Raw genomic sequence first — 15,907 nt, 5'->3', positions numbered from 1 at the left:
GTCCAAAGAATCTCTTAGAGCCTAACAACGAATTCCATGTTTCAGAACAGTCCATCCGCTAAACAACTTATAATCCATGACAAAACTAAAACATTTCCTGCCAATAATGGGCCAAAAATGCGACGAAGGCCAGAATGGTACAACTAAAGTAGCCACGGCCTCGGATGTATACAAATAGTGAATTGTTCTATGGATTAAATTTACCGGGGGACGGAACAACTAGGCATTTTTTTCCCCTGTCAAATTCTGGACGAAGAAATCCACTCCGCCACATCCTGGGTTCCAAAATCTCGGATAAAACTTGTTGACTTTCTTGTTATAGAAATTGGCAAAATAGTCCACTGTATGTGGCCCTCAAGTATAATCCAGGAATTCAAAAAAGGAAGTTGTGATTTGCCAATCGTCTCCATCAATAATACGCTTAGTTCGGGGAATCCATTGGATTTTCAATGCGATTCCATTATCGACACAAAATTGAAAAATCTTAAGGGCCATAACATGTAAATCTTTTCTCATGCTTCCAACTTGGATAATTCTACAGACATTTTGACTATCGGAAAACCATTTGATGTAAGAGCCTTTAAGACGAGGCAAAAATGACTCTAGAGCAAATACAATAGCTGTTAACTCCCTCCAAGTAGAACTCATGCCACACCGTCTCGTGTACATCCCATTGCTTATGACATGCCTGTTCACCGTTAACATTTAAATGTGCACCATATCCTGTGGAACAACATATTTAGACGGTCTGAACGGACAATCTACAATGCTTTCCAAATTCACTCTGTCCAAATTGGTTTCCCAAAACTCAATTTCTCTTATACAATACTGATCCAAAGTAAACTTCGAATCCTGATCCTGCGCTGCTGCAACATATATTGTGCAATATCTGGTCATAATTCTGGAAATGTTCCCAAACACTGCACTAGCGGAAATAATTTTACCCACAAGGGAAGCTAATTCTCTAGCGGACACCATAAAATGTTTTTGCGACATTCTTTGAACACAGTCCGCAATACAAGACAGGCGTCTGTCCGAAATTCGAATAGTTCCGAAACTATACCTAACCACTCAATGACCTGACAAGGAGTCCACTGGGACTTCTCGTCCTTGGTAATAAAACTGGCTTTCTATATATCGGATCTAACACAAGCAACTAACGCTGCACAGGAGACTTGATCAGAATCAATTAACCATGCAACCGTCGTCCAGGAATAGAGCAACACTGATCCCATGGATCCTGCAATATTTTTCGAGTGGCTTAAAGACACTTTGTAAAGATAAAAGAGGCTGAGGCCAATCCAAAAGGCAAAACAGTAAATACGAAATACCTGAACTCAGTATCACCTGAAAACTTCCACGCGAAACCTAAGAAAGTCTGATGATCTGGGCAAATATCAATTCTCGGTTTTCACATGACGTCACGACCGCTATGTTGGTGCCCTAAACAAAGAAAAGGCGGCCATGTTGGTGCCCCGACCAAATCCTCCGGGAATTTAACTCTATTATTATGCAAACGTCTCCTTTTGTTTTCGTTGAAAAACCTGGCTGTTGATCACGTGAGTGAAAACCAGCAATATCGTGGTAACTGCTCTTTAAATCAAACGAAATCATGAACGCTCTCTTTTGGAATCAAGACAAGGCTATCTTCCAGTCTTCGTACTTGACTCTTTGTTTGATAAGATGTTTATTAACGTACCTTAAACCTAATGTTAATCTCTTCTTCCCATTGGGTTGAACGGACACAGATAAGGGGTTAACCACATAAGGGGGAGCTTGGACTTTTACCACCCGATACGAATGTAAGAGAACTAAAATTGTTTCCTCAACAAATTTTGGATAATGCAGATAAGACATATTGCTTTTGAGAACGTTCCCGAAGGGAATTATCTCGAAAGGAAGACGATAACGATCTCGAATGACCGATAAAATAGACTCTGGCGCACCTATAGCATGCCAGAAAGATATATTTCTCCTCAAACTGCTTTTAACCTGCAAAACAGCCGACCCAGTCAAACTTCGTGTTCACAATCATTTATTATCTCGATAAATTCGTCAAAAGGAGCGTCATTACCACTAATAGTTGGATGCCCCGTCATTGAATCCTCCTGATCCGGGCTCAGTAGGTGTGGCGCTGCTCGAATAATGGAAACCGCTTCTGTTGGGTTGTGCGATAAAAGGGTTTCCGATTCTGCAGTTCTTGGCGCAGTGTCCGGCGCGATTGCATCTGAAACAATGATTGAAGCCTGTTAGATATTCTGGACGGCCTGGGAACAAGAAGATAAAAGACACGCTAGAGAATGATGAAAAATAACGAAACTGACAAGGGCGGACGGGTGAGGATACAAGTTCAATGGCAGCATGGAAAGCGAGAGTGAGAGGACTAAATCACTCTGAACAGTCTATAAATACTGAAGCCACACCAATCAGGAATACCCCAAGTGGCGTGTCCTACAGAGAAGTGAATAATGAACTGTAATCACCGCATACCAGCAGAAAATATTTTTACGTTCTAATTCGCTGCGCTCAGACGAACGTAAATTATTTTCTCCTAAATACTATAGAAATACAATACCAAAGGAATGATGGTTGGATGCTCAGGCAATCCAACCCAACGTGAGACATCACAAAGAAAATAAAAGGTCTTACCGCGAAAAAGCTGAGCATCGCTAGCAGATTTAAAATTGTTAGAAGCATTGCCAGAACTAGCCTTAGATTCCTTCCATTTCTTTTCAGCCGATAATTTAGCCTTCCGAATTTTCTTCTCATCTTCAGAGTTGGAAGCAAGCTCGTCCGACTCGTATTCCTGCATTACCAGCCACCCATCTTTGCTTCTGTCTGCGAGCTTTATTAACTTCTGTTGTTTCTTTATGAGCTGTCCTCCCTCTGCTACCAGCTTGCGGACCTCTTGCGGTTCATTCAAGCTGACCTCTATCTGACCAAAGATGTGGTCCAACTGCGCATTTAACTCAAACTGTTTCCTATTACCCTTGAATTTAAACTCGGCGGCTTCCTTAACAACTTTCGACTTTCCTTCGAGCTGCTTGCTTTTTCCCTCGAGTTCGGAGATGCCAGATAGGTTTTGAACAGAGAGAACACTTGGTCGACTAAAGGTGGATTTGATTGTTCTTGCTTTGATGAAGAGTTTTCCGAGACTTCGGGCGCCGAAGTGGTTAAAACTTCTGCTTCCAATCGAGCCGTCATATTACCCAGGTACAAGTTCAATGTCGGCATGGAAAGCAAGAGAGAGAGCGGACTAAATCAATCTGAACAGTCTATAAATACTGAAGCCACACCAATCAGGAATACCCAAGGGACACGCCCCAAGTGGCGTGTCCTACAGAGAAGTGAATAAACGATGAAGCAAACTGCTAATGAACTGTAATCACCGCATACCAGCAGAAAATATATAAAATGCCGGTTGCCGATTCACACTAAATGAAAGAAAATTGGCAATATGGGATGAAAGAGATTGCACAAATGATTTGGATTAAGTCTATGATGCTGGGGCAATTAGAACGAATACGAAGAAATTAAAACAACGGTACCACAATAGAGCACGTTTTCTAAAATTTGGTTGCTCAGACTAAAAATCATGATTGAAATCTCCACAGTTCTGCTCTTATGCAATAGATAAATAAATAAATAAATAAAACAAATAAGTAAATTAATAGATAAATACGCTTTTTCTATAAATGTCGTATCCCCGTAACTTTATCAGGATAGTCCTTCCACGTAGCCAGTTCTCTTCCTTTCAATTCGGTCGGTCAGCTTAAGAGTCCACTTATGGCTTGCTCTATAAATATCCTGTTAACTCTAATTAACTTGCGTGAAGTATTCAGGGAAAACTTTGTATTTGTGTTTTAAAGTTGTTACTTGGATGCGGACAGGGCTAAAGCTGACTCCGAGGCTTCCGCGGACGGAAAAATCGGGGATGCACTTCATGACCATTTCCGTAACCACGCAGGGGGGTAGGGCGGGGAGATAAACATTTTGACTGATGGAAACAGTGCAGATCGTTAGCATGTCTGACTGAGTTTTAAAAGAGCGTTTGAAGATTGAGGTATTATTGTTTGTTTCACGATGTTGTCAAGCTTGCTTTAGATCGGAATCTAAATTTTAAAAAATGTACGTCGGGTTTATTTTGCCTCCACTACTCAACCGGACACTCGAGCTAGGTGATACATGGACGCGTTGGCCAGCCAAGCCACCGTCCAGTTTATTGAGCATTGGAATAGGTACAAAAAAATGCATAAATTCTAAAATAAAGAGAAAAGCAATGCATCAGAGCGGACGCAAAAACCCCTAAAAAAACAAGCAGGTGAAAAAAAGAGGGAACGTCTACCCCCGACCAAGGCAGAGGTGCGACCCTCGGGGTTCTAGGGTATTCTACTTGAAAGACACTACTTACAATGTAAATGAACGCCATCATATACCGCCTAACGAAGGCACTAAACACTAATTCAGCTTGATAGGATGAAAAACGAAACAGGAGTTGTGCACGCGGCGGAGGCTGACCGTAAAATGTCTCACTCGCTAAACGATCGCCAAATACAAACCACGATCACGTGGAACTCCAAGCGCCTGCCGGTTACAACAAGGCCTCTGCTACGTGACGGCGAAATATCAACTTTTTCCTCTTTTCCTCTTTCTCCTTTTTTCCAAAATGTAAAATGTATATTCAAAACTACTCAAATTGCCTGTGGGCATAACTGTGCACCATATCTTTTTTTCGGTGTCATAATTTCTGCTGCAAAGATGGCACCCCATTTATCCATTTACGTGTGCTAATATAACCTTTTTTGCCTGTTTACACGTACGTTTGCTGGCTTAGTTTGCTTTAAATACGGTGAGTAAGCTGTTTTTCGTTTGCACACCTCCGTTTTTTTTCTTTTTTTCTAATTTTCCTGTTCTTTGTAAGAATATTGTAAGGGAATTTGGATGGTGGGTTGCAAATATCAGTTGTCAGATAAAATATCGTCCATTTGTCAGTTGTCAGTTAAGTGGCTGTTAATAATTAAATGAAAATTTGAAAGCATTCCTGGTTGACCAGTTAAATTCAAAACCTTCTTTCTACTTTTTCTTTCTCATACATTAACAAGCATCTCACTTTCTTATCAGGAGCTGCTAAACTTAATGACTAATTTTTCATTTGCTCATTAATGACATCTTCCAAGAAACCTTCCAAATCCATATGAAAATGGTACGCGTTGGAGCTGCTATGCCGTGATCCCCAATTTCGAGCTGTCCTTTTCCGAGTTAGCCCTTGTGGAGGTCGCTCATCACCAAACATGTCGCACATTGATGAGTCATCCACAAATATGAGAAAGACGCTGGCGTGCACCTGGTTAAACGGTCGATAAGGAGCTCTACATCAGTCAGTGCAAAGCCGTGAACGACCGTCGTTTTCGGACAAAAATGCACTATTATTCCATGATTGTTGATAAACATCACTTCTATAATCGATCGGACGGGAAAACTTTCAATAACTAGCACACGAGAAATCGTTTATCCCATAATAGGTTGACTTTTCTTAGTCCTCCAAGCAACAGAGGGCCTGGGGCTTCACAACAAATTAACAAAAAAAAAAAAAAAACAGTAAAATCAATTCTCCATTTCCTCTACACGAAGAGGGACTCTGAGTCTTCTTCCCACGATCTAGTGTGGAATTTTCTGATGTCTTGGGGTAGTCTGAGGCCATCTCTTTACAGTCGACCTTGGTCTCTAACTACCTCTAGGTCAATTAGGATAACTTCCTTGGTTTCAACTCAAGCTTTTGTCTGCTCCGGCGTTCAGCAGTTACAGGGAGTACCGGCTAATGTCTTCTCGCATGTTGGCAGCAGCTTTCAAGTCTGCTCCATGACTATAGCTCTTCAATGTTCTTAGAATGTTGTGTACGTTGTCCACAAATGTCCTCAGACTCGAAGCATCGTCATCATTAAGCGTTGGAATTTCCAAAAGCTTGTTACTGGGTCGCCATAGGCAATTCAGTCAGAAAACGAATTGAATTTCTCCGTCTCCCGTGTCAGGAAAATGGAAACGTTGCGCAATAGGTCGTTCCTGTCACTCCCCTACTAAGTATTGTCTTTGCGCGCAGAGTCTTCTGCAGTGTCCTCTTTTTGGGGTTGGATATCAGAGAAGGAATCGAACACCTTGAGTGGATCTGTGTTTACAGTTTTCTGTCTTTTTGTAATTTTATTTATTTGTACTCAATTCTGCACAGTCTTCAGGTAAAAGAAACAACTTGAAATTTGAAATTTGTTCATTTTTTGTTTTATTATTGAAAGAAATGGTTCTTCAGTTCAGGGTTTGATCCCAAACACTGTTCGGAAATTTCAGGAAATTTATTTAGTTGCGTATGGTTTTTGACACAGCTTGTGTTGGTTGTTTGAACGCACGCAGTGAAATGGGAAGTGTTTTTATCTTCCATATGTTGTTTGTTTCAATAAAGCTTTTGGCTGGAAAAGGTTTTTGTGAGAACTTTCTATTTCATCATCATCATTTTATTTCAATGTTTAAATTTAACAAATTGAAGAAATACACAGCCCGCATATAGCAAAGCTAATCCCACAGCTTAGCTCCGAAAATGGAAAGGGAATTAAGTCGAATACTCAGTCTTGATTTATTAACATATAAGTTACCAACATCTGAAAATCTAGTGTTATATGAATGAAAGTCGGATGAACTGGTGAAAAGATCACAGATATTCTGAGGCGCAGAATTGGTAGATATGTTGTGCATAAGAGAACACAGCTTCAAAATAAAGTATATTCAGGGATAAAACATTAGCGGAGACAAACAAAGGAATAGCATGAGATCTATTACCAGCAAAGAACATTAACCGAAGAGCTCCTTTTTGTAAGATAAAGATCTTCCTCAAATAAACCTGTGTTGCTTGGCCCCAGGCAATTCCGTATTAAGTACATGGGAAAATCAGAGAACGGTAAATTTGGATTTAAATATTTAAAGCGACGTAGTGCCTTAATCGTGGAATAATTCCAACAGGCAATATAATCAATATGATATATCCAGGTCAAGTTTTTATCGGTGAGCACTCCAAGGAACTTAACATGATCTTTACATTCAAGAGAAGTATCACTATTTGAGGTATTATTATATATCCTTACATTAATCTGATAGTTAAGCGTCTTTTTTGCTGGTCTCAAAATGACAAAATTTGATTTTTTTGCATTTATGGTCAGCTTATTGGCATTTAACCAACCACAGACTTTCTGCAATTTGATGAGACTTTCTAATGACTTCAAATCTTTTTCAGCATACAGCAGGTTTGTATCATCAGCAAATAATTAAAAAAGAAAGCTTCTCAGAAGAACTATATATATCATTCATGTAAATCAAGAAAAGTAAAGGGCCTAGAACCGAGCCTTGTGGGACCCCAGTTAGCATGTTTCTTTTAGATGAAATTTGATTATCGATTTGAGTAGCGTGAACACGGCCATTTAAGTAGGATGAAAACCAATCATTTACCGGGCCCCTTATACCATAAGTATAAGCCATTTAAGTAGCCCCATAGCAATCCAAGGTTAGAAAATTGCTTGGCTTTGCGATTAGATAGCGTTCGAAGGGGCGCATGCTTGTTGATTACTTCTTTAAGGCTGTTAAAGTGGTACTACGACCAAAAAAAAAATTTGTTTTTCCTTTGGATTTCAAAACTGTGTTAACTAAACACTAACTCGCCCATGTTTTAAGTTCTAATTTTAAAAGGACACCTGTTCATTCTAGCTGGAATATTCTTATTTATTGGTCCGCCATTACTAACTTTAAAATCTTGAGAGAGCTGGGTCGAGGAGAAAATGACGTCAAACACTCACTAGTTTAAGAATGCAATGCGTGTGTACGCGGCCTAATTAATATGCAGCACGGGAGTTTCGGGCTTTCAGACTTTTCAACCCGTGTTTTGCATATATAATAAATTGCGTTTACACGCTGAAATTTTAAGCTAGTGAGTAAATGACGTCATTTTCTCTAGATCCAACCCTCTGAGGTCCAATCGGCCAGTTTTGAACGTGAGTAATGGTGGACCATGAAATCCAAAACTTACACTCAAAATAAACAGCCTTTGGATAAAACTCAAAGCTCAAAATTTTGCCAGTTAGGTGTTAAGCGAACACCCTTTCAAAATCTGAAGAAAAAAAGGAAATGATTTTTTGATCATAGTACCACTTTAAAGAATTTAGAAAAAAGCAGCATCTACATTATCTCCACAGTTTATCAAGTCCAGATCCCAGTTGATCTCGGATTATTCTCTTCCGTGCCTCGGGAAAATTTCCGATACAAATCTTTTTTAGGTAATTTCTTTACCTTGAAAGATTTAATAATGCAAAACTGAGAATAGTGATCGCTTATATCTGAGATTATATTACCACTCGTGGCTGAATTAGTGCTGACTCTGGTCGGTTTGTCAATTGTGAGCGGGAATAAAGTAATAACTTTGCAACGAAAGTAATAAATCTTTAGTAAAATTGCAGGTTTCAGCATTGAGGAGGATTATGTTGAAGTCTCCCAAGACATAGATGGGCTTGCCAGAATTGCTAAGTTTTTCTAGGGTTTCATCAAAAAATGCCTGAAAGCTCTCAGGGGAGTTATGCTGCCTATAAATTACACCACAGATAATGTTACTTTTCCTTTCAAATTGTAATTCAACCCACAGGGCTTGAACAGCACGTGAGAGGGTTTTTTCAATGACTCTATACTTAACATTTTCATCAATAAACATTCCAACACCTCCAGCAGAAAGAGGTGTTGGAACAAATTCAAATCTATACCCAGGGATATTTGGATGAAAATCAGGCTGATCACTTTCAGTGATTCTGGTTGCGGTTATCCCTATAATATTAAAAGGTCAAGTGAAGTTATGATCCTCGCAGTTATGAACGCAATTTTTGCAATTGCGTAGAGAAGCCTGAAAAATTCAGGACTTCAACCGGGTTTGAACCTGTGACCTCGAGATACAGGTGCGACGCTCTAACCAACTGAGCTATGAAGCTCCCAACGACAGTGGCTTCATAACTCAATTGGTTAGAGCGTCGCACCGGTATCGCGAGGTCACGGGTTCAAAACCCGTTGAAGTCCTGAAGTTTTCAGGCTTCTCTATGCAATTGCGTTCATAACTGCAAGGATCATAACTTCACTTGATTTCATATCCACAGTTCATATATGATCCTTTTCATATATCATTTCATCAATATTAAAAGGATATCCAAACTCATTGAGAAGTTGAGTCTGGAGTTTTCAAAATTGCGCTTTAGGCTTCGAACCTTCGTATGGAACAGGGAAAACAAGTCATCTGTATCATGACATCTATTTTTCACCGTGTAAAAGCTATCTGGAGAAAAATACCTGCAGTGTATTTTTAAATCTACGAGATTTTGGTCAGGGTTGATACTACTAGCTGTGTTTAAACTGAATAAATCAAGGTCGTGAAAACTGGAAAGCTTTTCTAGGTATTTTTTGGTTGGGAGAGAACTACTGTTGAGATTATTAAATTGACCGTGGAGCGATACAAAAAGGTTGATACCAAAATGTTTTTGTGGATTGATCATGTTCGAACTTAACTAATATGCATTATCTGCGTTGATAGTTGATTTGCGAGTTGTTTTTTAGCCATTTTGTATTTCTTTCTTGCAAATGATTAGTAGGTAGCCGTAGTTTTGCACGTCAGAAAATATTTGTTTAGTTATTCTAGTGTAAAATGAAGTTTATTTCGGAAGCCACCAACATTTCTTTAACTGGTTCCTGGTTAACCCAACTTATTGCCACGGCTTACTAGTGCGAAGATTGTTTACATTACTCAATAACGCGAAGAATTTTTAACAACATATCGCTTTAATCCAACCCAAAATCTTTTAGATAGTAAAAAAATCATATTTATTAACCATTGTCAGCATTATGATTTGCGATTATTCAGGTTCATGTGTTTGCACGTTTGTTTTTGCTTCTCACCGATATTTAGATTTCAATTACAAACTCGGTTTTGATTGCCCACTCAACAGTTCACCCTGAAGTCAAAATAGATACATTTCTTTTCTGAGGAAACCAAAAATAAGTAGTTTTTGGTTTCTGGACTGAGCAGCTCTTGGGATGATGAGAAATATGCCGCATTCGAGCTGGATCCCCTAGCCTGCTTCTTCCATTGTAGGAATTATCAGGAGTAGCTATTGGATTCTTAGACATTTTCCCTGTTTCGTGTTTTCTTATTTTCGGCATTATTCCTGGGAAAATTCAATTTCAGCGCCTTCAATACCACCCACCTCAGTGCCCTCTGTTTTTGTGTAACATGTACCACAGGCCACCCAGTTTACGCTAACGGAGCGTCTGGTTAATTAACGACTTCGATTTGAGTTCTGGGTTTCCAGATCGGTGAGTTAATTCCTTAACAGTTTCTTTATATACATGTATTGTGCTATTAAAGAGCATTTTTGCAATGGCTTTCTCTGTTGATCCCTTTACCGATGCTTTCAGATAGATCATCTTTTGCGTTTTTGAAAGGCACTAGTCATGGAACAGTGCTTTGAACATTCATACCTGTTTGGCCACTCACAGGGATCCCCACGAAATGCATGTAACTTAAGCTTGGGAAGAGACGATACCAAAGCTGACCTTGTGAGGCCTGATTTCGCTGCATTCAGAACAATTTCTCGGTCTTTTGTATTAGTAAGAAGTTTGTCTTCATCATCCAATTTACCGGGTTCTTCTTTGGTGTTTGCCTTTACCAGCCATTCCTTTACTTTCTGTGTTGCAGACTTACAATCCTTGCCCGGGGGTCTTCTTGATTGATTGTCTGCTTTTCCGGCCACTGAATCAGTATCCTCGAAATCCTTCACTCGTACAGCAAGATCATCTTCATCTGCCTCTTGCTTTAGAAGCAATGCTTCTTTCTCTTTTCTATCAACTTCCTGTTCGGCTTTCTTTAGAGATAGTTGGGCATTCTGTGCTGCAATTTTAGCCGCTAAAAGAGCTTTCTCCTTAAGCTGCTCCACTCTTAATTTAGCTAGATCAAGTTCCCTTGCAACTGCCTTTGCCCTTGCTTTAGACGAGAATGAACTTGCTTTACTTGTTTTACAACCACTTTTCTTGCTGCTCTAAAAAAGAAGACTGGCGACTTCCGTGTTACCGGCATGACCGATTTGTTTTCGTTCTTTGGGTGCAATTAAAACGTCAAATTCAGGTCCACCACTCTCTATTCTGTCTTCTTCGCACTCAACAGCTCTACAAACAATCTCATCTACTACTGCTTGGGATTCTAATAACCATGTGTCTGCCTCCTTCGGTTGGATATCATCAGTACACAAAGCTTGAAATTGCCCATGGTTCTCGGTCACTTGTTCCTTTTCTCTACGAAGTCGAGTACATGCAAGTTCGATTGACCTACGGTTCCTTTGTGACACCAGATACTAGTTTATAGTGTTTATCTTCTTCGTCAAATTGGATCTCATCGATTTCCTTCTGTTCTTTATCGTCTGAAGCTTGTTTTGACCAGGAACACCGCCGGTGTAATCGCTCAAATAGCTTGGAAGGTTCCGTTCACTTGCAGCCAGTGGCATCGCGAGTGTGTTTTCCTCCTCTGCATTTGATGTTGCCTCGTGTGATTTTGTCGACTTTTCCGCCATGATTCGATTGCACGCTTCTATAATCCAACGCCGATACTATTTCCTAACAGCGGAGCTCGGCGCGCCGAAGGCGCGCGCGCGCGGAGCACCATTGTTAAGAAAATATGGTAACCCATCGATGCGAGAAATCTTGGTTTTAAAGCCATGACGTCATCAACCGTCCGTACAAACGTACGTACGTCCACCCCTCCATGTATGCCAATGTGACCAGTATCGTGCTAGTTTACAGCATACATCTTTGATATTGGACATCCATCTTTTGATTAATTGACACCTGCCAAAACAACGTATCCGCTGACCAGTATCACGTGACCATGTCGCGGGCTCAAGCTTTGGATCTCACGAAGGTCAGCTTTTTTTTAAGTTGACCGCTGACCATGTACTGGTTTTTGATTGGATTGCAGGCTCAACCCAGGTAACTCACCTGAACATAAGCGAGCTACATAGCCATACTATATATCAACGAAAGTTCTTACACAGTCAACGCTTTTCGTGTTCAGGTGCAAAACGGTTTCGAAGATGTTTTCTTTCTGCATTTTGCGCTGGTTTCAATCCAGTTTGACATATCATGATATCTGTGGTCCACACTGGTGGCTACGCAGTTATTCAAGTCAAGCATCGACGGGATGTAAACTTAAAGCTGAGTGTTTATTTTCAATTTTCTTAGAGCCGCTTTTTTCTCTGTATTGCAATTTTTGGCATATTGTTAGAAGCTCTGATAAGGTTACATGATGCCTGGAGGACCTATGTCTAGAACAGAAACGAAAGGACTGAGCGAAAGAGAACGACAACGACAAAACAGAATACCAGTAACAGCTCATACTTAGCACACAAATTCTTTCCTTGGGCACTAAACCGTTTGTTACTTTTACGGATGCGTTATTTAAAGTGGATGCGTATTTTTAAAAGTTGGTTTAATCGGTTCTTCCTTTGTTCAGAAATGAGAATTGAATTTTTATTGTCAACTGGAACTAAATAACAATTATCTGTACTCTTTTGGACATAAAGAAAGAGTTGATTTGTTTGTTTGTTTTCCTCTAAAATGCGAGCGAACAAGTGCTTTTTTAATCCGTTTGCCCAACTGGTTTTCGTTGTGTCTCGACAGTGACAAGAAACTTTTGTCCTTATGTTATAAACACGTAACCGCAATGAGTTCTCGTAAAATTTGGGGGAAATCTCACTAGCTTGTGTTTTCAGAAGTTTGCTTAAAGCACCCAAACGTTATTTAAGTGTTGGAGCAGATCGCCGGTTTGAAGTTCGTCCTTTCTTGGTTGCATTGCCAAAGTTTGCCGATTTTTGTACCAAGCCAACCTAGCGTGTTTCACTGAAATACGTCAAAATGTGAATGGTCTTCTTTTCAGAGATAAAGTGGAATTAAGTGCATCAGTAAAACTCTTCTTTGACCTTGAACTGACAAAGTTGTTTTTATGGCTTCTAATTTTAGCATGATTCCTATTCGCTGGCTATTGACAGTTGACTCGATCTGAAATGGCTTTTTTTCCTTTTCCATTCGCTCGCTGAGGTTGTGCTTGTTTCCTTTTAACACTCATTCGGTTCAACAAAAAATTATCGCCAAACTGGTGAATTGCAAAGTAAATTTCACTGAAAAAACCGATGTCGCACTCATCGCTTCCTGATTCATGCGATATCGGTTTTTAGCGTAAAATTTACCGTGGAATTCACTAATTAGGCAATGAATTTTTCTATAGAAGAAAGCAAAGAAGATGATTTAATTATTAAAGCAGCAACCGGAAACATCAAAACGCGGACAATTCGAAACCTTTTATTTTTACAAACCCTACAGGCAGTAGGAATAAATAACCAGGGAGCTCCGCTTTTAGGATTGGCTAAATCTATATATTATATAGATTTAGCCAACTTAAGACGAAAAGAGGAGCTCCCGTTTCTATCCTATCAGGGGATTTCAATTGGCTAGGGTGTATAAAGACGTGTGGTATGTAAATTAACCACCCTTGGTGTTCTCTCTGAAGGCACTCACTCTTACTTGTTTAATTTACTTTCTGGCGTTCATGACTCATGAATGAAAAAAACTCTTCATCTTTATCTTCTTCCATCCCACCCGATATGAATGCTGTTCTAGAGGCTCAGAAGAAAGCCTCTAAAGCGCTGTAAATACGCAAATTAAGGGCCTACAGAGCAACTTGCTTAAGGAGGCTCGATCAGGAGGCAGTGTGGTCCAGTGGTTAGGGAGCTTGCCTTGAGATCGGGAGATCCCGGGTTCAAGACCCGCTCTGACCACTCGTTGAATTTTATCATGGTAGTCCCTGGTTCAACTTCCCAGCCGCACTTGTAAATAGCCAACTGGTTTGCCTCCAGCCAGTTAGGATCCTTAACAGTTGTTGTTGTTCTGTTCTGTCGTTTCGTTGTGTTTCATTTCCTATGGGGAGCGGTCAATTAAATATGTATTGTATTCTATTGTATCAGTTTCAACACTTCCAAGTGACGCTCATATTAGAAGGATCGGCACAGCAACGTTGTACCATGTATTGGCAATATTGTGGTACCACGTGAAACACGAATTAGTGCTGAACGAGATACAGTCATTATTGTGACGTAATATGTCATCGTGGCCACTGGCAAGCCCTGTAAAAACACCATTTATTTTGTCTTTAGTTGCTTGTATCTCAAAAACGAACACGGTGAGCCCCATTTTTTATTTCTGAAAAGTAATTAAAAGGGCATGATGAAACTTTCTGGAAAGTTTTAAAAATTTTTGTCGAGTGGATTCAGAGCCACCTTAATTTTGTGATTTTTTCTGAATCCTCTGGACAGAATTTTTTTAAACTTTGCCGAGAATTTCATCGTAGCCTTCTAAGCACTTTTCAGCAATAAAAAAGGGGAGTCACCGAGTTCATTTTTGAGGTATGAGCAACTAAATCCAAAATATAGGTGTTTTTGCTGGGCTTTCCCGTAGCCAAGGTAACTAATTACATCACAATAATGATCACATAATCGTTGTTTTATGGTACCATAACATTGCTGTTACATGATACAGTGATGTAGCGTTATTCGATCTAAACAGAGTGTTGAAATCCTTTCGAGCCTCCATAAGGCACAGAGGAAGTTAGCGTTGAAAGTAGCTTCAGAGGTGCAACTACAAACTTACGTCTCCAAGAAGAAAGGGATTGAAGAGCAAATCCTTTGGGGAGTTTTACTTTCAGAGAAATTTGGCTGTTAAATTTGTCCAACAAAAATGTTTCTCACATAATTTCGCGGGAAGTTGTAAGGTCATTTAAAGTCGGAAACTTTGTCACTATTCAATATCTGCTGCAAACGTGCATTTCGTTCAAGATGGAATGGATCCCGAGATCTGAGAATGACCTAACGGATTTTCTCAGTAGTATTTGTAACACGGATGACTGGGGCCTTTTGCCCCTTTCGTGTCATTTAATTGACTCAGTTTGGGAGCCTAATTACAAAGATCGCTTCTCAAATCACGCGAATGCTATACTCGCTCGTTGCAATTCGAGGAATCCAGAATCCGAGGGCATTGATGCTTTTGTTATTAATTGGACCAGAGGAAAAACTATGCTTGGCCGACCGTCTGCCTTATTTTATTTATTTTTCTTTTTGCGTTTTGCTTCATATGCGTAATTGTAAGGCTTCGGGAACTCTTATTTTTCTATTGTGGCATTTCGTCTCTATTTGGCCGATGATTTGTCCAGGCAAAAATTGTTTCGCCGAACTTCTTGTTGACTGAATGGATCTTCCGTCATTTAAAGAAGCCTACTCACCTGAGAGATGTCCTAACTTTTTTCGTAATGAAGATTCTCAGCATGATCGCTTCAATTGTTAACTGATTGATTGAGAGAGCTTCTTCCCTTTTTTTCTCTCTTCCTCTGAACTCTTTGGCCGTGTGTTAGTTGAATTTATCCGCTTGTAAGGAACATTTAATCTCTAAAGAATCATTGCATTGATAGTTATAAATACTGATCATCTTATAAAAATTTAACTGTTATACTTACTATGGCTGGTGATGTTTGAAACATCGAAACATGTTCCTTTAATTCAAAAATGTGGTTTCATTAAAAAAAAAAATGATTCAATTTCTTTATTTTTAAATAAATCTATCCATGGATGGCTCAAACCGGAAATATTTCAAACCTTCACTGCTATTTACACCAAGAGGTGGAAAGAGTAACAAATTATCTACCATGAGGTTAACTACTTTACTCGTGAAAACCTATTGACATAATCTTACTCTGCTTTGCCTCAGATTCCTACAGAATAACATCACCTTTTTGACGAATGGAAGT

At 39.6% G+C, this 15,907-nt stretch overlaps 1 protein-coding gene across 1 annotated transcript in view; it reads right to left on the bottom strand.

Annotated features, from left to right (window-relative positions):
* Positions 1 to 2,012: 2,012 nt before the first annotated feature.
* LOC138036697 (restin homolog) overlaps positions 2,013 to 15,907 on the bottom strand; it is a 24,017-nt gene continuing 10,122 nt past the window's right edge. Inside the window, exons 3-6 of the mRNA XM_068882810.1 lie at positions 11,135 to 11,355; positions 10,546 to 11,047; positions 2,650 to 3,107; positions 2,013 to 2,227 (exon numbers count right to left, since the gene is read on the bottom strand). Of these exons, the coding sequence (XP_068738911.1) occupies positions 2,013 to 2,227; positions 2,650 to 3,107; positions 10,546 to 11,047; positions 11,135 to 11,355 (1,396 nt within the window). The remainder of the gene's footprint in view (positions 2,228 to 2,649; positions 3,108 to 10,545; positions 11,048 to 11,134; positions 11,356 to 15,907) is intronic.

The sequence above is a fragment of the Montipora capricornis genome, unplaced genomic scaffold, assembly GCF_036669925.1.
Source record: "Montipora capricornis isolate CH-2021 unplaced genomic scaffold, ASM3666992v2 scaffold_496, whole genome shotgun sequence".
Classification (NCBI taxonomy): domain Eukaryota; kingdom Metazoa; phylum Cnidaria; class Anthozoa; order Scleractinia; family Acroporidae; genus Montipora; species Montipora capricornis.
Note: the sequence above shows the minus strand (reverse complement) of the source record. Positions and strands in the feature narration are given on the sequence as shown.